The sequence below is a fragment of the Leiobunum rupestre genome, chromosome 8, assembly GCF_980474605.1.
Source record: "Leiobunum rupestre chromosome 8, qqLeiRupe1.1.hap1, whole genome shotgun sequence".
Classification (NCBI taxonomy): domain Eukaryota; kingdom Metazoa; phylum Arthropoda; class Arachnida; order Opiliones; family Sclerosomatidae; genus Leiobunum; species Leiobunum rupestre.
The window spans coordinates 5,480,717-5,508,550 of NC_143391.1; the positions used below are offsets into that span (position 1 = coordinate 5,480,717).

The following is a 27,834-nucleotide window of genomic DNA, read 5'->3' on the forward strand; positions in this document are numbered from 1 at the left end:
CATTTCGTTCGCGCAAACAAAAGGATATAAATTGGCTGTAGCTCAGCTGGATACTTAAACATGATTTATGTGAATGGTAAGTCTTAGTCCCATGAAGAAACGAAGGAATCCATAGCATTTTACAAATAGTTTTATTTTTATATTTATTTTGCACAATGAATAGATCTGTTACTTGCATTAGGTATCTAAATATCTCGCATAAGTACTTTAAAAGAGATATTTCGAGAAACACTCAAAACATAAAAGTATGCATAATTGGAAGTGGACCAGCCGGCTTTTACACGGCCCAACAAATATTGAAAGTTCGCAGATGTACCATTACTGGCATTAAGATTAAACCATATCTCGCGATCTTATCACGAAATTTATGTTTCAGAATCCTTTGATAAACGTAGACATATATGAAAAATTACCTGTACCATTTGGCTTAGTCAGGTTCGGTGTAGCACCCGATCATCCGGAAGTAAAAGTAATTATACATAATGAAATACACTTCCAGATAAATGTAAAAATCATATTTTATTGAAATAGAACGTCATAAATACCTTCACTTCTACTGCTGGACATGACAGATGTAAATATTACGGTAATATTACAGTGGGACGTGATGTTACCTTTCAAGAATTACGAGAGGCTTATCATTGTGTAGTGCTTGTAAGTATTATATTTAGCGAAAAATTTAAATCTTTTAAACAATCAGTATATATATTATTGTATTTATATAAATTTAGTCATATGGTGCTGATCAAGATCAGAAACTTGGTATTCCAGGAGAGGATTTACCAAACGTGATATCAGCCAGAAAGTTTGTTGGCTGGTATAATGGCTATCCTGAAGATTGCAAATTACCCTTGAACCTAGATATAGAAACTGCGGTTGTTGTAGGACATGGAAATGTAGGATTAGATGTTGCACGAATATTACTTTCCCCTTTGAACAAATTAAAAGTAATTTATAAAGTTTATTCTAGAGGGGGGCAATATTTTTATATGATTGCTTTAAATTTATTTTTTATAAAGGTTACAGACATAACCGAACATGCTATGGAAAGCCTGCGTAAGAGTAAAGTGAAGAAAGTAATTCTTGTTGGAAGACGGGGCCCAGCGCAAGTTGCTTTTACTATCAAGGAGCTCAGGGAATTAACCAAAATGGAAAAATGCAAAGCAATAGCAAATATAGAAGATTTTCTAGAACTAGAAAAGGCGTTGGAATGTACGAAAGTTCACTTTAATGTTCAGGATGCGGCATTGACCCTTTTAGCTGCACATGCTTCTCCTCACCACCCCAATGTACTGTAATTTTTGAGGAATACGTTATACTAGGGATGCACTGATATATCGGCGGTAATATCGTCTGTAATATAGGCTGATATTAACAAAGTTATCTATCATAACAGTAGTGTATAAGAGAAAATCATTGTAAAAGTCGGTTCAGTACACTGTCATACCTTTTTTCTAATTTTTAATGAAAAAAAGTTTGCAAGAACATATCTAAAATTCTGAATGTTTCTATTCATTTTACGTGATACATATTTCTATCACAAATCCATTAGCGTTGTTTTTTATTTGTTTACACTTATAACCCCGTGTCTAGCTTCTGAAGTCTAGCGTACGTGGCATGGCCAATCAAATAAAATATTATCATTAGTTAATCGACAATTTTTCTTATTTTTAAATGTTTTCCCAAAGTCTTTTTCTAATACCGGTATCAGCTAATATCAGCTTTGCTTAAGCCAATACCGATATTAGAAAAATAGGCTGATATATCGGGTGCATCCCTACGCTATACCCATAGGAATGAACAGGCAAACAAGCCTCCTTTAGGGGAGATATGGATGTGATAGGGAAACATGCTCTGATCCAAGGCGCAATGCAGCACCTGGTATAAATTTTATTGTAATCTTGTATAAATTATAATTTTCTAGGGTTACCCAGACCTAGAAAAAGATTATCCGAACTAATGATAAAAACAGCTCGTGAAAGCCATAATGAGCTTGAAGAAAATAATTTTAAAGAATGGGAATTGAAATTTTTAAGAACGCCTCTTGAAGTAATACCATCAGAATCGCAAGAAATCAAAGCAATACGTCTTGGCATTAATAAATTAGAGGTTTGTAAATTTATTTTTAATAGTGATTAACAACATTATAAATGATCTTTTTTATTTTACAGGGTTTCAATGAAAATGCCAAAGCCGTGCTTTCTAATGCTACCGAAAACATTGATTGTCAAATGGTGATAAAAATTTTTTTTTTAATTATTTAACTTTTAATATTAAATTTTAATCAGGTGCTTAGAAGTATTGGCTACAAAAGTATTAATATTGACAGTTCAATTCCATTTGACGCTCGAAGAGGGGTGATTCCCAACAAGGAGGGTAGAGTTTTAAATATGGACAGTAAGTTCATTAAATTTTGTAAAAAAAATTTACTTCCTAATTAATTATTTTTGTATAGATGTATTCTGTAGTGGCTGGGTGAAAACGGGACCAGTAGGTGTTATAGTTAGTACAATGAACAGCAGCTTTGAAACTGGGCAAAGTTTGCTTATCGATATAGAAAAAGAAAAAATTTCTAAAGAAAATAAACCTGGTTTTGAGGCAATTAGAAAAATTCTAGAAAATAGAGGTATAACTCGCATATTTTAATGTTTTAAACTTCATAAATTGTTAATATGATTTATTTTTAGGCACCAAAGTAGTAAATTTTGAGCATTGGAAAAAAATTGATAACTATGAGCAAAGTGAAGGCAAAAAAATTGGTAAACCTAGAGAAAAAGTTATATCTCATCAGAAAATGCTCGAAATAGCAGGTCTATAAGCAACTAATATTTTAAATAAAAATATATTTAAAAAATTTTAATTTCTTAAAAATGTATTCATTATTTGATAGCCTATTTATTGTGCTGAGATAAAGAAATTGTTTAATCATAGTTTCATGACTTATTTATGGCTCTCCTATCCATACAGGTAGCCTATGCGTAGAAATTACGGCCTCGCGGTTAGTCAAGCGTCTTGCGCTTACCCACTTCCTGCTGGAACTCAGAAAAAATTTGCTCCATAGTTCCAAGATAACCAACTATAGATATAAGGACAGACGGTACATTAAAAACTTAAATTTTTTTTTATTGTATTGTTATTTTACTATTAATTACTAGAATTATGTCAGTAGCCTAATATACTAGTCTTTTATATCCCACTAGTCTAGGTTACTAAAGTTGCGGAAACTGTGGTTCATTTAAATTAATATTTTTCAACATTGAAAGTTAGTTTATACTCATTTTAAATTTAATTTCCTAAATTTTTCATGAATAAAACCAGCTCCTAATCAAGTACTCGATAACACGACTTGTTAAAAATATTACTCGAGGTTTTTTCTGAATTACTTGAGTCGAATAAGATAAAGTTTCCCCTTAATCAAGTTCCGGTTACTCGACTCAACTTCAACATTACTCAACTCGAATACTCGATTAAAAAAATTTCGTACTCGTTACCCTACTCCATTGCCTAAACCACTACTCGCTCAGCCCTAATGATAAATCGTACAGCAGTTTATGAAATTCTCAGGCTCTAGGTAAACTAACAAGGTGGCTAAGCTGTAATATAAGTTCCACATCGACATAGAAATATATTTAAAGGGAATAGAACCGCAGGTATTTGGTGTGGAACACCAACACCTCAGTGCTCGAAATGGCGTTAGTTAGGGAATAGGTATTCTATGAAATGTTTTTTCTACGTCACTAGCTTAAATTATTGAAGATATAGAGCACGCGCTCGAGTCGATAAAGATTTTGGAATTTGAAGTCCCCTTACAAAACGCGCGTGCAAATAAAGTACTCATGACGTGGAGGAAAACATTTGATACTTTTAACTTTTTATTTTATGGAAACACCTATTCTTACTCAAAGTCTCAAATTGTTAGTTCTCTTCCATAAAGAATATAAGATTTCTATGCGTATCTCTAATATTTATCACAAGAAACGCTTCAGAGATATCCGAGGGGCTGATCACTCCGCTTAATCGGTGTACAGAGCCGTACCTTTGACTGTACTAATGGGATTACGCGTAATCTTTGAAGTCCCTGCCTTTGACAGTGGTAATCTAGGCGTAATCCGGTGTACAGACTTTCTAAGAGTGGTTAGCCCCTCGGAGATATCTAATGCCCAAATTGATGGGCTCCCGAGCGCCCAAACGGGTATCGCGATCGAAAGAGATTTTAATAGCCGATGCATCGACGCATCGATTATATTTTCCCTCTCAGCGGTTCCTGGGAAATTAGGGGCCCAAATTTATGGATCCCCGAGGGGTTAACGGTTATCACGATCGAAAGAGATTTACACAGGTTTATACCACCTCGGGACTTTAGGCCCATTGTGATTTACCCCCAATTTGCACCCCTCTCAAGATCTAACCCAAAATCTCGTTTGTCACCCCTTAAATGGGAAAAATAAGGCCCTTAATAATATAATAATATAATAATGATTATATTTGCCGCCTCAGCAATTGCGGAGAAATCAATGGCCCAAATTTATTGGCCGCTGAGGGACCAAACGGGTATCGGGATCGGGTAAGGATCATAACGCCAACTCACCATTACCCCAACTAAAAATTCCCATAACGCCAACGGCCCATAACACCAACTGCTGGACTGGTGTAATGAACAATTGGTGTTATGGGCCGTTGGCGTTATGGGATGCTCATAACGCCAACTCGATTTCGAGATACATAAGGTTATGTATTTGTACCCCACCGTTCCGCTGGGCACTACGGCGCCACACAAGACAAAGAGTCATGCCGGGACAAAAATGCACTTTGCGAAACAAACGTTCGGCCAGTAAGATAGCCATAAAGACAGGCTCACATATGGCAAACAAACGCCGTCATCATGGGCCAACAAAAGGCGACACCATGGGCTGCCCTAATTCCCACGCTCGCACAGCTGCGGACTAGAGTGACTTCCTCTTCCACCGCCAACAACCCTCCCCAGTAGGATATTGAATGCCGAGTATGGATCACCCCTAAGGTTCCAGTGACCCAGCGCCCCGAGCACGAGACCCCCAAGGACTCCAGTGACCCAGCAAACCGGGTGTGGACCGCCCCCAAGAGCCCAGCGACTCTGAACGCCGGGTGTGACCCCATCAAACCACTGGATAGGAACAGTGTACCTGTGCAAATCAGCCGCAGGTTATTAGCCATACGTTGCAATCAGGATTTAAGAGATACAGCGGCAGTTGGCGTTGTGGTCTGCTCATAACGCCAACTCGATTTCGAGATACAGCGGCAGTTGGCGTTGTGGTCTGCTCATAAAGCCAACTCGATTTCGAGATACAGCGGCAGTTGGCGTTGTGGTCTGCTCATAATGCCAACTGATAAAACATCTACAATGCGTCTACTGCAGAGTTAAAACTCCTACTCAAACCACAAATTTTCGGGTGGTAACGACAAGTCACCTGAGAGCAATAACCACGTAATTTTTGTCGGGCATTTTGAGAGAAACGTATTAAAACATTATTTTTCTCGTGTCCCTATTATAAAATTCTAGCTTCCCCCCTTTTCTTAGCATACCCATACTTCAATACTCTGTGGTTATTGTTTTATGCCTGAAGAATTTCGGTTTATTTCTTCCCGTAACAATTTTAATTTTAGGAGAGTGTTTGATTTTAGCGAATCGGACTGAAACAATCCACTAAACTATCGTTTGATCGAATTGGTGAAATAACTAGTGAAACAGAGTCTATTTAAAACTGAGAAATATCGCTTTATTTTTGAGGACCTTTATTTTTTACAAGGTGAACGCTTTGGCGTCCGAAAAGTCAATGCTTTAGTTTTCTCCGATTTACAGTGGTTCTTTTTGCCAGAAGATACCGTTTAAACCCCGCTCGTTCGCTTTCCGCTCCCCCCAAGAGATGACACTTGACACGTGTCTTGGGCCTTCTAGAAAAGGAGGATCCGTGAACCATGCGGGGGTCCCCGGTCTCATCTGGCAGCCATTACAAGGGCTTGTCGAACTCGATAACGTGTACGAATACATCATTAACGACAGAAAGACAAGTTTAAAAATACAAAATACTTTTTAAGAAAACCTTTTTTTTTAATCTTTTTAACATTTAGTTTTGAAACTTAATTCTTATGTTTAACATTTCACATAGATTAACAGTTTCTTAACAATGCCTTCATTTGTTATTATTTGTATGCGTTCATTGTGTATTTTTAACATTACCACCTCGTTGTGTACCGATGCTTAATTTACTCGAAGCCCTAGTGCGGCTTAGTGACCAATATTTTTCATAAATAGATGGATAAACATTTAATCGTTAAATGGTTTTCAGAGCAATTTTTCCAGATATATGAATACAATCAAATTTAACACTAGTACAACTTTTCTGACGGTGTACTTCCTTCAAGTGAACAGTGGCGTCGCCAGACCCTTCTCAAATTCAAAATTGGCGCCTTAGCCCCTCCAGCTCATCAAAAGGCTCAAAAGCTCGCCAAATAGTGTGTAGACTACTAAAAGTCTAAAAGGATATTTTGGTATCGACCTACCATAACGCTGATTGAAAAAGAGACAGCTGCAACGGGAGGTTGCAGCTCCTTATGTTTTCACATATATTTGTAAGATTTAAAATTTGTGCGTTCGCGCCGAAATTTCACCTTCCGCCAGATGGCGAAAATTTATCTTTTTTAGCGCGAACCGAGTAGAGTCGCATTTTGTTTTTACAAAAAAAGTTTTTCAGTGTGAAGGTTGAAACGTGGCGACGAGTGTGAAGATTTCTGCATTTTTTTCAGCTGAATATATCTTCACCAATTATTAAAACTAGTAATGGATATTTATTGTCTCAATCATTAAAACTCTATATCGTCATGGAAAGGTGTTGGGAAAAGGTATGAGTTTAATAATTATGATTAAAAATACAGAGGGGCGATAGGCCTATGTGAGTGGGAAATTTGTAATCGGATAGAACAAGACAAGGGTTAGTCGAGGTACTGTCCGGTTACACAGCTATCAAAAACACATTTTCTTAAATCGCGGGTTCGCATTTAGTATTTTAGGGGGATTCAGTCAGTGGCGTAGGTACGATCTAGAAGTTGGAGGGGGCAAAGTTAAACCAAAAGGGAGAATGGTTTTTAATTTTTAATGGAGTGTAGCTTCTCCGAATGCATTTGTACATTTTTCTACTATATACATTGGCGGGAAAAGACTGAAATTTAAACACAGATTTCTCGGTTCACCATTCCAGTTTCTTCACCATCGTACACCCACATTGTCTAATGATAACTTGGTGTTAGAATTTGCGTAATTTAGGGGGGTAGAAATAAAGTAAGCTCACCTGGGTTACAAACTCAACAGAACCATTATAGGTGTCAGGACGGAGCAATATATGCTCAAGCTGAGACTTTTTCTGATAAATCCTCTCAACCTTTCCACCATCTCCAGCGCCTTTCTTTTTTTCTTTAGCTGCAACATTTCCACCATCTTCATCAATGAAATTCAGTGTTTTACTGTTGTATTGTAATTACTTGTCTTGCTGTGCTCCATTTAGAGCCGCCCTGATTCTAAGGGGTGTACTTTGGTACGGCTTAAATAAACCTCTAAACCTCTAAGTCGGAATCATCTGACAACATGTTACAGTGCTTATTGTTGTACCTTTTTGAAAAATACATAAAATGCAATAAATTATAATGCACTTGGCCTCATAGGGATAGCCTAATTAAATATGAAATTAATTTGAATTAGGATTTAAACTTGTTTTCCACTAGCGCGCGTCATAATGTTATTTTCTTTAGGCGCGTAAAAACGTATGAACGTTTCAAAGCTGAGAAACGCGTCGTTGCGGGCGCCAGTGGAAAAATACGACAAAGGCCTATTAAAAGGGCGTTATATTCTTGTAATAAAACATTATAATTAAACGATAAAGCTGTCGTTTAAGTAAAAGTGGTATTATATACGTTTTGAAATAAATAATATCCGATTTGATTTTGATGTAATCATTAACGAAATTACCTCTTAAAATTTAAAGTTGAAACGAGTAAAACCATAGCCCGCCAAAACATTCTCGACTAAAACATTTGACCTGAATAATATGCGATTTAGTATGGCCAATCTTCGATGTCATAGGTTAGTAAAAACATATTTAGATGCTATATAAATTGCCTTTCTTCCAGTTATTATATTTTCAAGAATTAATTCCATACTTGAGAAGTTAAGAACCGTCCCAACGCGCATAGGTGAGCAAGGGCGTATTAAAGGTGGGTTTTTGTGGGTTTACACCAGAGATCCTGGCAGTTATAGAGATGCGAAACTCCGCCGAAAACCTGACAAAAAAATGCAAGCATCAGCGCCGCCCTTCGGCCGGAAGGAAGCGCCCGTTTCAAGCCGAGAGACGCAAAAATTGTAAACAACGGTAACAATCCTGGATCTCTGCGATTACTCCCCGCGTACAGGCGTCGTTGCGATCGGCAAAAATTTGAAAAAAACTGGTTTGCTTAGGGTATAGGGAGTTTCGCCTCTCTATAACTGCCAGGATCTCTGTTTACACCCCCTCCCGGAATGTTGATACCAGGGAGGGGGGGGGGGGTGGGGAGTTCAACATAAAATTAGCAGAACCTCCGTCAGCCACCTTAAAACCACTTTTTTTGGGTAGGACCCACTTATAAAACCCACTATAAAACCCAATTAAAAAAAACACTTTTTTTAAGACCTTAGTTCATTGAAAGGTTAAAACGCTAACGCCCTCTAATGGTAAACTTTAAAATCATTTTGATATATTTTGGCGCGATCTTTAACATTTTTTATTAATATTGCGAGTCGATATACGTCGGGTTTTGTAATGTTTACTTGTTAGCCTAAATTTTAATAAATCCCAAAAAACACCCAAGAAACCCAATAAAAATCCGTCATTTTTAAAACCCAGTCTCCGGAATTTTTTATGTAAAATCCACTATTTAGCCAGAGACCTTGATTGAGAAGTTTGCCAGATAATCTTTCTGAAAATCAGGATAGCCTTCTGCCACTCTATATGCAAAAGCAAATAATAACATAAGTAGTAATTTATAGAATTGTCTATTTTTAATAGTTGGACGATAAAAACCCGTTTTCGTTACTTTTCAACAAAATAAAAATAATTTTATAAAACGTTGGTACAATATCTAAATACATGAAGCTAAGAGTCCCCTCGGAGGGGTTATTTAGTTGAACAAAATGTGTGCCGTTAAACAATTTAAAAATCTTCATTTAATAGATTCGAACGGAAATGCCCAATAACGTTTTCGCGTATTTAGTCATCCGTCTGATGTCACTGAAAATTATAAATATTAACCAACACCGAATTTTTAAATAGATAAAAAAAAATTTTTACCGTTTTGTTTTAGGCTTAATGTCTTTTCCGCCGCTCTCGTAAAAACGTTGGTTCTCGGCCAAATGCGATATCTGGTCTAAAGGCCCTCGTAACTATTCAAAAATATATTTACAAAAATCTGACATTGAAACAAACTATACACTGGGACGCTTTCGGCCTAGAGATCAGAAAAAAATGTCATTATCAATAACCAAATTTCATTAAAAAAAGGCGGAGGGAATCTATATAATAAAACTCTGCTTTTCGCCTTTCGGTTTTCGCCCGGCAGTTTTCTCTCTCGCCGCTGAAAAGTAAGGCGCCGCTGACGGTGAGGTCTGCGGCTCGGACTGGGGATTTGCGGACAACCATATCCCGTTCTCTTTCTGCCGTGCAACTGTTGAAAGTTTTTTCCCACGAAATTGATGACTGAATCCAGGGGCGTAGGAACCAGGGGGGGGGGGCAAGGGGGGAAATTACCCTCCCTAGAATTTTACTGGGAGGGGCAACTAATGTAATTGCCCCCTCAAACTTTTTGGTCAGTTGAAATCTTCGCAAGGTTCAAATTATCATTTTAAAAGCATATAAATTTATATCTTATAGAACCTCAACTGTGTTAAATTTCAGTCTTTTCCCGCCAATGTATATAGTAGAAAAATGTACATATAATGGTTCTGTTGAGTTTGTAACCCAGGTGAGCTTACTTTATTTCTACCCCCCTAAATTACGCAAATTCTAACACCAAGTTATCATTAGACAATGTGGGTGTACAATGGTGAAGAAACTGGAATGGTGAACCGAGAAATCTGTGTTTAAATTTCAGTCTTTTCCCGCCAATGTATATAGTAGAAAAATGTACAAATGCATTCGGAGAAGCTACACTCCATTAAAAATTAAAAACTATTCTCCAGACCCCTTTTGGTTTAACTTTGCCCCCTCCAACTTCTAGATCGTACCTACGCCACTGACTGAATCCCCCTAAAATACTAAATGCGAACCCGCGATTTAAGAAAATGTGTTTTTGATAGCTGTGTAACCGGACAGTACCTCGACTAACCCTTGTCTTGTTCTATCCGATTACAAATTTCCCACTCACATAGGCCTATCGCCCCTCTGTATTTTTAATCATAATTATTAAACTCATACCTTTTCCCAACACCTTTCCATGACGATATAGAGTTTTAATGATTGAGACAATAAATATCCATTACTAGTTTTAATAATTGGTGAAGATATATTCAGCTGAAAAAAATGCAGAAATCTTTACACTCGTCGCCACGTTTCAACCTTCACACTGAAAAACTTTTTTTAAAAACAAAATGCGACTCTACTCGGTTCGCGCTAAAAAAGATAAATTTTCGCCATCTGGCGGAAGGTGAAATTTCGGCGCGAACGCACAAATTTTAAATCTTACAAATATATGTGAAAACATAAGGAGCTGCAACCTCCCGTTGCAGCTGTCTCTTTTTTAATCAGCGTTATGGTAGGTCGATACCAAAATATCCTTTTAGACTTTTAGTAGTCTTCACACTATTTGGCGAGCTTTTGAGTCTTTTGATGAGCTGGAGGGGCTAAGGCGCCAATTTTGAATTTGAAAAGGGTCTGGCGACGCCACTGTTCACTTGAAGGAAGTACACCGTCAGAAAAGTTGTACTAGTGTTAAATTTGATTGTATTCATATATCTGGAAAAATTGCTCTGAAAACCATTTAACGATTAAATGTTTATCCATCTATTTATGAAAAATATTGGTCACTAAGCCGCACTAGGGCTTCGAGTAAATTAAGCATCGGTACAGAACGAGGTGGTAATGTTAAAAATACACAATGAACGCATACAAATAATAACAAATGAAGGCATTGTTAAGAAACTGTTAATCTATGTGGAATGTTAAACATAAGAATTAAGTTTCAAAACTAAATGTTAAAAAGATTAAAAAAAAAAGGTTTTCTTAAAAAGTATTTTGTATTTTTAAACTTGTCTTTCTGTCGTTAATGATGTATTCGTACACGTTATCGAGTTCGACAAGCCCTTGTAATGGCTGCCAGATGAGACCGGGGACCCCCGCATGGTTCACGGATCCTCCTTTTCTAGAAGGCCCAAGACACGTGTCAAGTGTCATCTCTTGGGGGGAGCGGAAAGCGAACGAGCGGGGTTTAAACGGTATTTTCTGGCAAAAAGAACCACTGTAAATCGGAGAAAACTAAAGCATTGACTTTTCGGACGCCAAAGCGTTCACCTTGTAAAAAATAAAGGTCCTCAAAAATAAAGCGATATTTCTCGGTTTTAAATAGACTCTGTTTCACTAGTTATTTCACCAATTCGATCAAACGATAGTTTAGTGGATTGTTTCAGTCCGATTCGCTAAAATCAAACACTCTCCTAAAATTAAAATTGTTACGGGAAGAAATAAACCGAAATTCTTCATGGTGCCGAAACCCGGGATACGAAACGGTAATTGTGTTTAAATAAGTTTGTGAAACGACGAGGACGCACCAGCGATCAAATATGCCAGGCAAGTGATTTCCGATAACTCCGACAATGTAATAAAAAACGCCGGCAACCAAGGTGATGTTTCAAAGAAAATATTGAAAGATCCATGCAGTAAAGATAGCCAAGGCTTTACGAAGAAGTGCACGATCAGCTGTGGCGAGAAAAATTACAAAGCTAGATGATCTCTTAAATAACGAAGACGCAACACCAATAGAAGTGTTTGAGGATGAATTAATCCTTTTATTGGAGAAGGAAAAGGAATTGAAAACCTGCGACGAAACGTTGGAGCCGCTCATCGACGATGAAGATGAACTCGAAAAGGAAACCGACGACGCGATCATTTACATGGAAAACATCCATGCAATGAAGCTGAAACTCAACAGGGTGCTCCAAAACAAAAGAGCAGCAGTGGCTAACGTCTGGCTTCCGCAAAATAACGGAGTCCAGACATCCAAAAATAATGGTACCCCAATAAACAATGGGTTACCACAGCCGCCTCAAAACTACGTTCTGGTCCCAATAAACAATGGGCCAGAGCGGCTTTCAAACAACGCTCTGGTCCCAATAAACTATGGGCTAGAGCCGACTCAAAACAGAGCTCTGGGCCCAATAAACTATGGGCTAGAGCCGACTCAAAACAGAGCTCTGGGCCCAATAAACTATGGGCTAGAGCCGACTCAAAACAGAGCTCTGGGCCCAATAAACTATGGGCTAGAGCCGACTCAAAACAACGCTCTGGTCCCAGTAAACAATGGGCCAGAGCGGCTTCAAAACAACGCTCTGGTCCCAGTAAACAATGGGCCAGAGCGGCTTCAAAACAACGCTCTGGTCCCAATAAACAATGAGCTAAAGCCGACTCAAAACAGAGCTCTGGGCCCAATAAACTATGGGTTAGAGCCGACTCAAAACAGAGCTCTGGGCCCAATAAACTATGGGCTAGAGCCGACTTAAAACAGAGCTCTGGGCCCAATAAACTATGGGCTAGAGCCGACTCAAAACAGAGCTCTGGGCCCAATAAACTATGGGCTAGAGCCGACTCAAAACAGAGCTCTGGGCCCAATAAACTATGGGCTAGAGCCGACTCAAAACAGAGCTCTGGGCCCAATAAACTATGGGCTAGAGCCGACTCAAAACAGAGCTCTGGGCCCAATAAACTATGGGCTAGAGCCGACTCTTAACAGAGCTCTGGGCCCAATAAACTATGGGCTAGAGCCGACTTAAAACAGAGCTCTGGGCCCAATAAACTATGGGCTAGAGCCGACTCAAAACAGAGCTCTGGGCCCAATAAACTATGGGCTAGAGCCGACTCAAAACAGAGCTCTGGGCCCAATAAACTATGGGCTAGAGCCGACTCAAAACAGAGCTCTGGGCCCAATAAACTATGGGCTAGAGCCGACTCAAAACAACGCTCTGGTCCCAGTAAACAATGGGCCAGAGCGGCTTCAAAACAACGCTCTGGTCCCAGTAAACAATGGGCCAGAGCGGCTTCAAAACAACGCTCTGGTCCCAGTAAACAATGGGCCAGAGCGGCTTCAAAACAACGCTCTGGTCCCAATAAACAATGGGCTAAAGCCGACTCAAAACAGAGCTCTGGGCCCAATAAACTATGGGCTAGAGCCGACTTAAAACAGAGCTCTGGGCCCAATAAACTATGGGCTAGAGCCGACTTAAAACAGAGCTCTGGGCCCAATAAACTATGGGCTAGAGCCGACTCAAAACAGAGCTCTGGGCCCAATAAACTATGGGCTAGAGCCGACTCAAAACAGAGCTCTGGGCCCAATAAACTATGGGCTAGAGCCGACTCAAAACAGAGCTCTGGGCCCAATAAACTATGGGCTAGAGCCGACTTAAAACAGAGCTCTGGGCCCAATAAACTATGGGCTAGAGCCGACTCTAAACAGAGCTCTGGGCCCAATAAACTATGGGATAGAGCCGACTCAAAACAGAGCTCTGGGCCCAATAAACTATGGGCTAGAGCCGACTAAACAGAGCTCTGGGCCCAATAAACTATGGGCTAGAGCCGACTCAAAACAGAGCTCTGGGCCCAATAAACTATGGGCTAGAGCCGACTCAAAACAGAGCTCTGGGCCCAATAAACTATGGGCTAGAGCCGACTCAAAACAGAGCTCTGGGCCCAATAAACTATGGGCTAGAGCCGACTTAAAACAGAGCTCTGGGCCCAATAAACTATGGGCTAGAGCCGACTCAAAACAGAGCTCTGGGCCCAATAAACTATAGGCTAGAGCCGACTCAAAACAGAGCTCTGGGCCCAATAAACTATGGGCTAGAGCCGACTCAAAACAGAGCTCTGGGCCCAATAAACTATGGGCTAGAGCCGACTCAAAACAGAGCTCTGGGCCCAATAAACTATGGGCTAGAGCCGACTTAAAACAGAGCTCTGGGCCCAATAAACTATGGGCTAGAGCCGACTCAAAACAGAGCTCTGGGCCCAATAAACTATGGGCTAGAGCCGACTCAAAACAGAGCTCTGGGCCCAATAAACTATGGGCTAGAGCCGACTCTAAACAGAGCTCTGGGGCCCAATAAACTATGGGCTAGAGCCGACTTAAAACAGAGCTCTGGGCCCAATAAACTATGGGCTAGAGCCGACTTAAAACAGAGCTCTGGGCCCAATAAACTATGGGCTAGAGCCGACTCAAAACAGAGCTCTGGGCCCAATAAACTATGGGCTAGAGCCGACTCAAAACAGAGCTCTGGGCCCAATAAACTATGGGCTAGAGCCGACTCTAAACAGAGCTCTGGGCCCAATAAACTATGGGCTAGAGCCGACTTAAAACAGAGCTCTGGGCCCAATAAACTATGGGCTAGAGCCGACTTAAAACAGAGCTCTGGGCCCAATAAACTATGGGCTAGAGCCGACTCAAAACAGAGCTCTGGGCCCAATAAACTATGGGCTAGAGCCGACTCAAAACAGAGCTCTGGGCCCAATAAACTATGGGCTAGAGCCGACTCTAAACAGAGCTCTGGGCCCAATAAACTATGGGCTAGAGCCGACTTAAAACAGAGCTCTGGGCCCAATAAACTATGGGCTAGAGCCGACTTAAAACAGAGCTCTGGGCCCAATAAACTATGGGCTAGAGCCGACTCTAAACAAAGCTCTGGGCCCAATAAGCAATGGGTTACCAGAGCCGCCAAATGCGGAACTCTCGTCAAGTTACCTATCACTCCTGCCGTCAAACAGAGGACTATTGCCGCAAGAAAGAGGAATTATTAATATGTTTGCCCATAGAAATCAGAACGGCTTACTGTTTACAGAGAAAACCCGTTAATACAGGTGAACAGTGGGACGGGGATGAGCTAATAAACTTCTTGCGAGCTCAAATTGATAGCAGAGAGATGGCAGTGATGCTGGGGGGTTATAGGTCAAGGGTGGACAATCACGAGACCGACAGACATGCTAAGTGAAAATGGCCTAATTTTCTTAGGCGAATCAAATTCTTTATCCTATGCCTAGAAGCACCCAATTATATTGAGTAAACTCTTTAGCAAGCAATTAACGATAAGAAGCCACAGCCAAGTGCTTCACGGGGGAATAAATGATACAATAACGCAAATTAGAGAACGATATTGGATCCCAGCGGGTCGCCAACTTGCTAGAACAATCGTCAAAGGTTGCCTAAAATGCAAAAGATTAAACGATAAACTGGGCGATAGAGAAACTGAAAATACTATGGGAATGTATCAACAATGCGGAAATTAGAGAATTATTTTGGTTCCCGGGGAATAAATTGGAAGTTTATAATTGAAAGAAGTGCTTGGCAATGTGGATACTGGGAACGATTAATTCGTTACTTTAAAACGTCATAAAAAATATTGGGTCGTGCCTCTTTGTCGTATTCCGAAATGGAAACTGTTCTCAAAGAAACTGAGTGACTCATAAATTCGAGACCAATAACTTTAACTACAATGATTCAAACGAACCCGTACCCTTGGCACCATCGCATTTCTTGATAGAACGTAGAGTTAATTCTTTGCCCGCTTTAGCTAATAAAAAAACAAAAAACAAAAACAAAACACTCTTGTACGGTGAAAGTCGTACTGTAAACAAATTGTCCTTTGGTAATACTCTTTCTTATATATGAAAATCATATTACCAGGGGGGAGTGTTAAGAGACTGTTAATCTATGTGGAATGTTAAAAATAAGAATTAAGTTTCAAAACTAAATGTTAAAAAGATTAAAAAAAAAGGTTTTCTTAAAAAGTATTTTGTATTTTTAAACTTGTCTTTCTGTCGTTAATGATGTATTCGTACACGTTATCGAGTTCGACAAGCCCTTGTAATGGCTGCCAGATGAGACCGGGGACCCCCGCATGGTTCACGGATCCTCCTTTTCTAGAAGGCCCAAGACACGTGTCAAGTGTCATCTCTTGGGGGGAGCGGAAAGCGAACGAGCGGGGTTTAAACGGTATCTTCTGGCAAAAAGAACCACTGTAAATCGGAGAAAACTAAAGCATTGACTTTTCGGACGCCAAAGCGTTCACCTTGTAAAAAATAAAGGTCCTCAAAAATAAAGCGATATTTCTCGGTTTTAAATAGACTCTGTTTCACTAGTTATTTCACCAATTCGATCAAACGATAGTTTAGTGGATTGTTTCAGTCCGATTCGCTAAAATCAAACGCTCTCCTAAAATTAAAATTGTTACGGGAAGAAATAAACCGAAATTCTTCAGGCATAAAACAATAACCGCAGAGTATTTAAGTATGGGTATGCTAAGAAAAGGGGGGAAGCTAGAATTTTATAATAAGGACACGAGATAAATAATGTTTTAATACGTTTTTCTCAAAATGCCCGACAAAAATTACGTGGTTATTGCTCTCAGGTGACTTGTCGTTACCACCCGAAAATTTGTGGTTTGAGTAGGAGTTTTAACTCTACAGTAGACGCATTGTAGATGTTTTATCAGTTGGCATTATGAGCAGACCTCAACGCCAACGGCCGCTGTATCTCGAAATCGAGTTGGCGTTATGAGCAGACTGTTGTGTTATTTATAATATTGTTTAGTAAATTATAATACTCTCTAACTTAGTTTGATGATAAGGCTAATAATGAAGCATCTTTAACATCTTTATTTTATTCTGGTCTGCCTCTCTTAGGCAGGCCTCACTCACTAGCGCCCTCTATTGTATCACATTATCTCAGTACGTAACACAGACCACAACGCCAACTGCCGCTGTATCTCGAAATCGAGTTGGCGTTATGAGCATCCCATAACGCCAACGGCCCATAACACCAATTGTTCATTACACCAGCAGTTGGTGTTATGGGCCGTTGGCGTTATGGGAATTTTTAGTTGGGGTAATGGGGAGTTGGCGTTATGATCCTTACCCTCGGGATCGACGTATCCATTATCTTTTCCACGTCGGCGGTTGCCGCGATATCAAGGGCCCAATTTGGAAAAAAGGTGGTGAAACGCGAATGCCGCGCCATACCACCAGAACCACGACGCAAGTCACGCAAGCAATCATTAAGAGTTATTTAGAACTCCTGAACCTGGAAAGAGGTACAGTAATTTATACAGGTTCGTTTAAAAAATGGTGAAAGGACCTAAAGTATACAGTCATTTGGAAAATATTATATGACAATTTTTCCTACGGGCCGCCATTTCAGAGTTACAAAACCATTGATGCACGAATGTCCTCTTATTAAAGTAACCCAAAAACATCATCAATGGAGATAACCTTTCATTATCAGCAAACATCACCCGGGAATAAATTTAGATTTAATAAAAAAATTATCCATGTGCTTAATGATTTGCGGAATAAAATAATGTCAAAGAACATTTTCCATTCCAAATGACGTCTAGAACCCGTAGACCTTCGGTTCCACCACCATTTTTGAAACACCCTATATTTAAAGGTAAAAAAAGGTGTAATTCAATATGGCAACATCACTGTTTATCGTTATATCATATGTAACATAATTACTCATAAGTATGCCACTAGCTCTATTTCTTCACTAACGGTTTGTTTCACAGATATTGCGTCATCTGTACCGTACGTAATATTTGTCGTCATATTTGACGTCATCGAATCTCAAATGCCGATAATGCCGTCGTATAATTAGCTCTACGTCTGATAAACTGACGGCCATTATTTTAGTAAACAAACCGGTTTGAACAACCAAGGCTTAGGAGCTAAAATGAACTACAATATAGTGTCAGGTTCTGTTAATGTAATTAAATTGCAAATTAATGAAATTCTCGGAGACTCACGTTCTAAAATAAACTTGCATTGTCAAATAAAAGAATCAGGTTTATTGAAAAAAATAGTTGAAATTCCGGTTGAGCTTTTCTGGAGCATCTACAAGGTCGGTTGAGCTTTTCTGGAGCATCTACAAGGTTGGAGTCTTTGCAGAATCTTTTGAGCCTAGGCCTAACTCTTCTAGGCTTGATATGGGTTTTAATAACGCTGGTGGAATATCCCACTTCGACGACTTTTTCCATTTCCGGAAAGCGATCACTTATTGGTCATTTTTCCCAACCTTTTATTTTTCTAAATTACTCATAAATTTAACTTCATCCGCACAAACCGAGCGAGTTTATAAATTTCAATAAAGCTATATTGGGCTGACTAAAATTCCGACGCAAAAAATTCCTTCTCAATTTAGAGGTTTTCCATTGGCTTAAATACAAATGTTAGTAGCCAATAGTGTGACTCCCAAAATTACTAGGATTAATAAAAAGGTAAAAATCTAACGTAGTCCATATTTTTACTGGTTCGTGGTGAAACAAACCGTTAGTGAAGATTTTTGAATGGAATAAAGGTACAGTGGCATACTTATGAGTAATTATGTTACATATGGTTATATGGATGCAGGGGATCTATATGTACCTAAACCTTTTGGGGAAGTTCAAGCTAGCCTTGCACCAAATGGGATTAAAGAAACGTCAGCTTCGGCAGTTCCAAGTGTATGTTAAGGCTACTTTGATACGCAGTACGGAGAGACATAGGTCGATTTGGACAAGCATATCCGCCATAGGCAGCATAACCATTTGTCTACTTAGAGGTATCATTAACTTATGTTATTATTCATAGGGATTTTTCGTCCCCCAAAGGAATTTCATTGAGACGTCGATTCATTGGTATTTTTTCTATATAACCACGCCAGTAGGGTCCATAAAATTGGGCATTTGATTTATCTTAAACCTACACGGCAAGAGGTTTTTTTTTCGAACACAAAATTGCGCAATCGGAGGGCCCTTAAACTGGGGCATTTGATTTCTCTGAAATGGTGTGGGCAAAGTTGGAAATGTTATATGAACATCTTAAGACAGAGACATGAAGTTATATGATGCGCTAGCTCATAGCCTCATGACCTTGAACCATGTCTTCAAGATCATTCAAAATTTATCACGAGAACCATTAGAGATAAAAAGTTGGTTTCAATTAGAAAAGTGTTCCCCGTTTCATTTTAGGTCTAAATAGCCTTGATACCACCTAATTTGACCAATAACAAGTCTATGGAATTTAGAAAATAATGTACCAGATACCAGGTTGAAGGGCTGTTATCTCAAAAAGTACTCATGCTAGAGTATTAAAATTTGCTAGACATAATCATATAGTAGGAAGTTTTTGTAATTTGCAAACTCGAATGGCATTCAACTTATGAGATTAAATAACACGTTTCCGATAAAATACATGACTTTTTACAACTGAGCCAAGGGTAATTAATATTTTTTATACAGGACTTTGTTGTCCTTTAAGATTTATTTGATAGACAAACATATTTCTCAGGTACTACATGACAAATGACTGGGAACCAGAGCTTATTGAATTTGGGAGGTAGTGGGAGAGACATAGTGATGAGGCTACCATAATAGCTTACTATCCCCATGGCACCTAACTATAGATAAATTTAAAACTTTAAAAATATTACAATTTTTGGATTATAGCTTGGATTATAAGGAGCTGTTGGCTCACGTGGCATGAAGGCAGGCCCGGCCTGGCCATAGGGCATATCGGTCAAATGCCCGATGGGCCGGTGTGGTCAAAGGGCCGTGAGGCCATCTAGCCAGCATGACAATGTAGTGTTTTTGTGGGAAGTAGGGGCCGACGTTTCTAAAATACCCGGGCCGGTTTTAGGTCCCAGTCCGGACCTGCATGAAGGGCTTGCCAGTTGCCACCACCCTCCTACGCATTGTAACCCGGCCACCTGAATTAAAGGCTTTAAAAGCCGCTCGATGACTTAGGCCTAGGGTGGTGCCAAGGGTATTAGCCTAGCTGATTATTATTATTATTACTAGCCGAGAAGTCCACCCTACGGTAAGGCCCCCATGCCAGAATTACCGAGGTACCCTTCCCCCCCCCCCCCGCAAAAATAACATAAAAACTCGTCTCTCTCTCGTCCCAAACCCCCCCCAGTGATGCACCCCCTCCCCCTTTTTCCCATGCGAGAATTTCCGTGGTACCCTTTTCCCCATAGTCGAACCACCCAGTAAGGCACCCCCCTTTTCCCCATGACAGAATTACCGCTGTACCCTTTCCCCCCGCAAAAATAACAAAAAAACTCTTCTTTATCTCTCGTCCCAAACTCCCAGTGAGGCACCCCTGCCCCCTTTTCCCCATGTGAGAATTTCCATGGTACCCTTTTCCCCATAGTCGAACCACCCCAGTAAGGCACCCCCCTTTTCGCCATGACAGAATTACCGGGGTACCCTTTCCCCCCGCAAAAATAACAAAAAAACTCTTCTTTCTCTCTCGTCCCAAACCCCCCAGTGAGGCACCCCTGCCCCCTTTTCCCCATGCGAGAATTTCCATGGTACTCTTTTCCCCATAGTCGAACCACCCCAGTAAGCATCCCCAATTTCCCCATGCCAGAATTACCGGGGTACCCTTTCCCCCCGCAATAATAACATAAACACTTGTCTTTGTTTCTCGTCCCAAACCTCCCCAGTGAGGCACCCCTCCCCCTTTTCCCATGCGATAATTTCTGTGGTACCCTTTTTCCGATAGTCGAACCACCACAGTAAGGCACCCCCCTTTTCCCCATGCCAGAATTACCGGGGTACCCTTTCCCCCCCGCAAAAATAACGTAAACACTTGTCTTTGTTTCTCGTCCCAAACCTCCCCAGTGAGGCACCCCTCCCCCATTTCCCCATGCCAGAATTACCGGGGTACCCTTTCCCCCCCGCAAAAATAATATAAACACTTGTCTTTGTTTCTCGTCCCAAACCTCCCCAGTGAGGCACCCCTCCCCCCTTTCCCATGCGAGAATTTCTGTGGTACCCTTTTTCCGATAGTCGAACCACCATAGTAAGGCACCCCTCCCCCTTTTCCCCATGCCAGAATTACCGGGGTACCCTTTCCCCCCCGCGAAAATAACTAAAACACTCGACTTTCTCTCTCGTCCCAAACCCCCTGAATCCAATGGCAATTGGCTCCCCCCTCATGACGAACAGAAAACTACGCTCGTTCTGAGCCCCGACTTCCCTCTGTCCAGCCATAGACAATAAACAATGGTCCCGCGGACCCCTGTCTATAGTGGAACAACCTCAGTAACGAAGCAAAAGGCAGTCTCGGTTTCCCTCTGTTCCGCGGGTCACGTTCTCTTCGCCTTCCTTACTAAGTACTGACTAACCAAAAGCTCGAACGACGACGACGAAGTGGTTTTTATAATATAGATATTTTTTTAAATGCAAAATTTTGAAAATAAGTTTTTAATACCAGTATTAAAATAGACTTGTTACATTGTCAAGAGACCCTACTGATGTACAAATTTAAACCAGCTATTGGTAATGACATTCCCAAAAAAATGAAATAAATATATCAATTAATCTGACTATTGGAATTTTTCTTGTGCTTTTCGAGCTTTCTTTGACGTCATTCCATGTTCCATTTTTAATTCAGATTGAATTACTGCACAATTTTGTAAATTTTTAGATAATCAGCGGAAACTATTGAATTCAAACCAATTTTGCGGAAAGATTTATGGAACAAGTATTCAGTGGTTTAGCCTCAGAGACTAACAGGTGAATAGTTTTCACCTAATATGTAGAAGATTATTTTCTAAACACAAAAGAAATTTTCACACCCAAAGCCCAAAATAGGTGAAACTATAAAGTCGATGGGAATGAAAAAATTCGACCCAGGTCACTAATTGACGTCGTTAACTCTTGAATAGGTTTTACGATGCAGGAGAGTACCCTCCTGGGGTTTTTCTTTCCCCTAGTAACCGATTGGGCAAGACCAATGGAGCTTTATAGTTTCACCTATTGTCACAATAAAGACAGATCATTGATTTGTATATAAATAGAGCCGCCTAGGACAATTAGTCAATTACCATAGCAAATATGATCAACACAGGCTATATTGTAAGACATGGTCATAGCCTCTTTTAATGCTATTGTATATTACCAAAACTTAACTTGAATGCTAGTTCAACAAGATTTTGTTGTGTTGAATCTTGAAAACAAACATAAATTTCCTTGAGCTCGGGCGTTGTAAAAATGCGCCTAAAAGTATAATTAATAATTTAATTTTGATATGCAACTATGGAAGTTAAGAAAAACATACCCAATGACCCAAAAAGCAAGCGTAGTGTTCTTTTTGCCTTGATTATTTGCTAAGCCAGGTTCTGAAGGTGTCACGCGGAATAGCACTCCTTGTTCTTTTATAGGTGGTATTGTATGATCGGAAAATTGAGAAACATCTTTATTTCTGGAAGTTTCTTTACTTTTCAGAGTGTTTTGAAAAGTCCTGTGAATGTTGGCAACACAATCGTGGAATTTTTTCAAAATTTGAGAATGTAAAGGGCTTTGTGTGCTATTCGAAAATAAATTTTGCTCCAAAGCAGAACCATTTGGGCAAATCAAAATCCCTTCACCCGCATTTAGATGGACATAATGAAATAAATTTACATCATTCCCAGATAAAAGTCTAAATTAAAAAAAGTTACATCTTGATAAATAAGTAATAAAATAAAAAAGGACATTAACATACTTTATTGAGTCTCCATAAGTTTCACTTTCAATATCATCAAGGTCAGTTCTTAAACTACTTAGATCAAAACTTCCTGACAGAATTCTTTGAGATTTCAAACCCTATTTCCAAAACAAATCTTTTAGATACAAATGTACATCGGGTTATGTGTATATTTATATTATTACTCTGTAAATATCTTCACTACTTGTACGAGATTCTGCATCGGAACACGATGATGAAACATGGGCTGCACCATTTCTTGGAATTAACCCAAAACTTTCATTAATATGTGGACTTAAAGAACGATCGTGCTCAGTATCATCGGGTGGACTATTATGCGCTAATAGAGACTGTTTCTCCAAATCTCCGTGATAGGTTGCAAGTTTCTTGGGTGTTAAAGTTAAATGTCCAGTTTCTTGTAATTTTTTACCTATAGAAATGTTTACAGTGATTAATTTAAATCAGTTACACGTATTTCACCGTATTATACCAGGGGAAGAGAGTAGACTGGAATGGCTAATAGAGTATTTTCCTAGTAGTTCTTTCCGAGCAATCATTTGACGAGAGCCACTTCTAGTGGGTGGTAACTGAGGTAAGGGACGCGTAAAGGCTCTTAATTTACTGGATGATTCTTTCATTTTATTTACGACCACATCGGGGTTGGAGAGCTCTGGCAACAATTGATTATCTAAACTAAAAAAAAATAGAAACAATTATTTAGGGCAATTGTCTCGATATATTAAAAATAAATTACCATTTTTCAATTTGGGAAGTAATCTCAGTTTCATTCAATTGTAAAAGTAAATTGCGAGCTTGATCAACATAAAATGGATCTGGTGGTGGATGATTTACAGCCCTGAAATGTTCAATAACAAGATTGCCAAATCAAATATTAAAAAATCAAGTAATTTACTAATTTCAACAATACCTGGCTGTACAACCTCCAACTTCGAGCAATAGGCTAAGTAGAGAGTGGTTCTAAAAAGTTAAAAAAACATTATTATGGTTTCAAACATTTAAATGAAAAAACTTACAAGAGCAACCATAAGAATAAACCATCGTCCCTCCTCCTCAGGAAAATCTAAATTACTTCCAATATTACGTCTCCGAGTTGGGAAAACTTCTCTCCAAACAATTATTTGCCCAACTTCATTTTCTGTAGTTAATTTCAACAGTTGCAAATATTGACTATATAGGTATATATCCATTAGGTCTTCTTTTGGCAAATGGCTAACACACAAAGTTCCCTTAAAAATATCCAAATATTAAGAACATTTGTTAATTTTTTATTTAATTATTTATTTTAGTTAATTGCAAATTACTTTGTAAAATAAAGCAGAACCCAAAATGAGGTAGAGTCTTTTGGTATCAAAGAAAGCCTCAGACTAAATAAAAAATATGTTAAATATGAATTAAATTGATAATAGCCTTTTGAAATATTTCACATACAATATCTCCAAAATCGCCAGATTCTAATTCACTCAATAGATTATCAATTTTTTCCTATTGATAACATCAAAAATATTTTAAAAATTAAAATAAATATGACAACCATAATAAACCAGACGTACGAGCAACTCTGGACCCAGATTGCAGTGTGGAATTCCACCCAGGCATTCGAAAAAGGTATAATTCTTAATATTTAAAACACTGTTTTTGGAAAGTAAACCATGGAAAAACAAGCGAAAGAAATGATCAATGGTTTTTCTATTTTCCACATCATTAAATGCCCTGTTAAAAATCACAAATTTTACATCAAGTGTTACCACAAACCACAAGAAATAATACCTCGATAGCGTATAAAATTTCCATTTCAGTAATCTGGCAATATTGGCCATAATCTCCTCGGAAGCAACACCTGATATAGTTTCCACAGGCATTGCAATAAGTAGCAAACCATTGTCTTCTTGGTAATAATTAATTCTTATCATCCTGTTCTTTATGACCAGTGTTGATCTGCAAAGTAATTAATATGAGTGTTATTTTATTATTATTAGTGATCCTAATCTGGTCAGGGTTGTAAAATATTTTGTTAGTATTTTCCAAATCCAATAATCGGCCCAGCGAGCGCTTAGTTACAACTAAAACGGGGAAGGAGGGGGCAAGCCAACCTATAGCGTAGTTAGCTTTGGGCTATGGCTACCATTTTAAGGGCATTTTTTTATCTATTGGAAAAAGCATTTGTAACCTTGACATACATCACGCCGATATTACTCTATTCTCTCATTCGAAGGTACAAAGGTCGCGCCTCCTTCGCCTCTCATTCACCATTGTTTTGATCTCGTTTTTGGTTTTACTTTTACTTTTAAATAGTCGGCACTTTACTTTTAAATGAGTTTTGTCACTTTTGTAGCTAGAAAACGATTAAAAAAATTCCAAAAAACCCCGACCTGACTCGGTTTTTCAGGGTTTTTTCTCTCTCCAACCCCAACTAAAATGTCACCCCACACGATCACTAACTACTTCAAAATAAACTAGTTTAAATATAGATATTTAAATAAAGCACCTTCTTAGAGAAGAATTCGTTATTTGCGTAACTAAATGCCCAATTGTAATAAACATTCCAGACAATGAGCTAAAGCAGTTGGTGTTAGGATACTGGTATACAACGCCATCCTATTTGAGTAAACAAGATTGTATTAAGAATTTGAAATTAATATAAAGGAATTGTATGGTACATACATTAGGAGAGGCAGCAGAATTTGGGGAATTTTGCAAGAACAAAGCCACATGAGGATCTTGAGGTGCAGCTGCTAATACTGGAGAGTCTTTCAAAATGGTTTCATTCAAACTGGGTTTCACGAGTCTTAAGAGAAAACTCTTGTCACGGGGTTCCGTTAATGGAAAATTAGAGGCACCACTTGGTATTGCTCTTTCTATTTGAAGCTTTAACTTCTTTGGTGGTACTAATTTTGCAAGTTCATGAGACATATTATCGAAGTAAAGTTCTCTCCCATCAATTTTAAGTATTACATCACCTATAACAATTTTATAATTGATAAAAGAAATTACAGGTCATAGAATCATTTAAATCACCTATTTTTATCTGCTGGGATTTTAAGGCTGGACCACATGGTGTTAAACCCTTCACGACAACCCTCGCTTTCCATAAACTTGCAGGTATATCATTTCCATTAGAAAAAGGGCCATTGCGCATCTCATCTCCTGGTATAATACCCAATATTGTTTCGCAAAGGAGATGTGGACGACTTAGATTATGATGAGTTTTTGACAGGCTTAGCACGATCTCTTTAACTTCAATTTGATGTTTTGGTTGTTGAGTTTCTCTTCTGTAATTTTCATTATAACCATTATATGGTTTTTTGTTTGTTTCATTTTCTTGGCCTCTATTTGAAAGAGCAATAGCTTCGGCTTCTTTCGTTTTAGGTTTACATATACGCTGGCTACCATAGTCAGAGAGAGAGACTCTAATGTCAGGGTCAATCTTTGAATCAGCGTATCCGTCACTTTTTGAAGCATTTTCCACGTAGAATAGATCTCCTTTCATTCCAACACTCTCATTCCATTCTGGTTCCGAACCACTAAATATTAATTTGAATAATGAGTTTCATATGTAAATCTTAAAATTATATATTTACCATTCACTAGACGAAGGAGTAGATATATCCCCATAATTTGAATCAACACTGTCTGAATTCTCCCCATCCAATCCATGTTCATAGCCAAGATTCACATGACTTCTTTTATTTAGAAAAGTTTCATGTTCCATCATAAAACTGTATTTTTACTTGTTCTTTTAACAATAAGGACATGAGGTATAAAGGTAAATTACGGTAATTTTCGCTTATTGATACTTAGTAAATATGGCCATAAAGCTTGTTTCAAAACGAGTGTCATTGACCGCCGATTCAATTTAATTTGATATTTTGAGTTATAACCGTACTCGCCAGATGGCTCCACTGCTAATAGTCAGTCGTGAATTCAAAATCCTACAGTTTTCGATCGAAAACCATACATTCGAAAACATAGCCAGTATTCGAAATTTACATTGAAGGCATGTAACTTTTGTCATTTAATTTTAGTTTTAGGTAGTCCCGTTTAATTACAGTGAGTTTACCAATTCGGTGAAATAGACTTTTCAAAACACATCTTCAAGGAAATTTCCAAGAAGTTATATTTAATGCTTGTTGAAATAATGAAAACTCTTCACCTGTACGGAATGCAGATGTTTTAACATTCTCATTTCATCAAGATTGCGTCTTATAAAGCTAGAATTGAATTTATTCCGAGAGTCAGGACCCGCAAGTTATTGTTTATATAGGCTAGTGCTTGTTGAAATAGTCAGCAGGTCACTGCTTAAAAGAGCTTTAGAGGGGGTCAACAACATCAGTTTTTTTTGCGGGTCAAACTCGAAGTGGAATGGAAGAGTGGTAAGTTACTTTCGCCTCGCATCAAGAACAGCCGGGTTCGATCCCACCTTGTTGTCGCACTGGTTGAAAACTCGGAACAACTACTTCCGCACTTGGAAACAACTTCCTACGCATTAAAGTCGCTGGATGAATTGGACCTAACGTGCTGCCTTGAGCTATAGCTTAGCTGATAGCTACTATTACTGTATTTAATAAAATCAAGAATGCATTTTTTTAATTTTGGGGATATTGACTACGTTGAGACGATATGCGGGCATCAGATTTATCCATGGCACGATAGGAGGTACGCGTGGAAAGGTCTCAGCATAGTTATAGGTGTTTCTGTCAGCCCCCATTCTCTGATATCACAGAGAAGCTATGAAAATTCACTGAATATGATCTGAAAATATAAATTTGTCGCATAATCTATCAGTATCAAATTTCAAAGAAATAAAGGAATAATTTTCATTAATAAAGTTTTCGAAATAAGCTGTGCTGTAAAGTAGTACTGTTTTGGCCGGAAATTCCACATTAGTTTTTACTTTGACAATAAAGTTATTTTCACTTCATTGTATTCTATCGTTTGTTTTTCATTCAATTTCCGGTTGTCGATGCGAACCATTTCAGAGGGTAATTGGCCAATAATTATGTCCACTTGCTAAGGTTTTACCACCAGGAGTCTTCACTTTTCACTAAAATGT

General features: G+C 38.8%; 3 protein-coding genes and 1 long non-coding RNA gene across 6 annotated transcripts; 1 reads left to right on the forward strand and 3 right to left on the reverse strand.

Annotated features, from left to right (window-relative positions):
• The first annotated feature begins 73 nt into the window (after positions 1-73).
• dare (NADPH:adrenodoxin oxidoreductase, mitochondrial) lies at positions 74-2,818 on the forward strand. 2 transcript variants are annotated; one of them, XM_090155357.1, is made up of 10 exons: positions 74-302; positions 377-469; positions 532-654; positions 732-947; positions 1,020-1,212; positions 1,925-2,109; positions 2,172-2,234; positions 2,289-2,397; positions 2,456-2,626; positions 2,688-2,818. In XM_090155357.1, exons 1-10 carry the CDS (start codon positions 156-158, stop codon positions 2,816-2,818), a joined length of 1,431 nt encoding a protein of 476 aa, XP_090011483.1. In that variant the 5' UTR covers positions 74-155. The 2 variants fall into 2 exon arrangements, with proteins under 2 accessions (XP_090011483.1, XP_090011482.1); XM_090155356.1 differs by having other exon boundaries at positions 732-1,212.
• A 3,916-nt stretch (positions 2,819-6,734) lies between these two features.
• Positions 6,735-8,062, reverse strand: LOC149932204 (DNA topoisomerase 2-alpha-like). Its single transcript, XM_090156306.1, has 4 exons — positions 8,000-8,062; positions 7,516-7,642; positions 7,326-7,453; positions 6,735-7,263 (listed from the first exon to the last, which is right to left on the reverse strand). Exons 2-4 carry the CDS (start codon positions 7,532-7,534, stop codon positions 7,204-7,206), a joined length of 207 nt encoding a protein of 68 aa, XP_090012432.1. The 5' UTR covers positions 7,535-7,642; positions 8,000-8,062; the 3' UTR covers positions 6,735-7,203.
• A 1,167-nt stretch (positions 8,063-9,229) lies between these two features.
• On the reverse strand, positions 9,230-17,194 carry LOC149932205 (uncharacterized). Its single transcript, XR_016472932.1, has 3 exons — positions 17,170-17,194; positions 9,354-9,445; positions 9,230-9,293 (listed from the first exon to the last, which is right to left on the reverse strand). It is a non-coding gene; the product is annotated as an uncharacterized LOC149932205 (long non-coding RNA).
• Positions 17,195-21,530: 4,336 nt separating this feature from the next.
• On the reverse strand, positions 21,531-26,664 carry in (inturned planar cell polarity protein). Of its 2 annotated transcripts, XM_090156647.1 has the most exons (17): positions 26,579-26,664; positions 26,363-26,517; positions 25,800-26,305; positions 25,446-25,741; positions 25,270-25,379; positions 24,552-24,719; positions 24,335-24,494; positions 24,213-24,266; positions 24,086-24,148; positions 23,798-24,010; positions 23,692-23,741; positions 23,518-23,619; positions 23,254-23,456; positions 22,949-23,193; positions 22,782-22,882; positions 22,356-22,718; positions 21,531-22,294 (listed from the first exon to the last, which is right to left on the reverse strand). In XM_090156647.1, the coding sequence occupies exons 2-17, from the start codon at positions 26,494-26,496 to the stop codon at positions 22,183-22,185; spliced, it is 2,880 nt and encodes a 959-aa protein (XP_090012773.1). In that variant the 5' UTR covers positions 26,497-26,517; positions 26,579-26,664; the 3' UTR covers positions 21,531-22,182. The 2 variants fall into 2 exon arrangements, with proteins under 2 accessions (XP_090012773.1, XP_090012772.1); XM_090156646.1 differs by having other exon boundaries at positions 26,363-26,614.
• Positions 26,665-27,834: the final 1,170 nt, after the last annotated feature.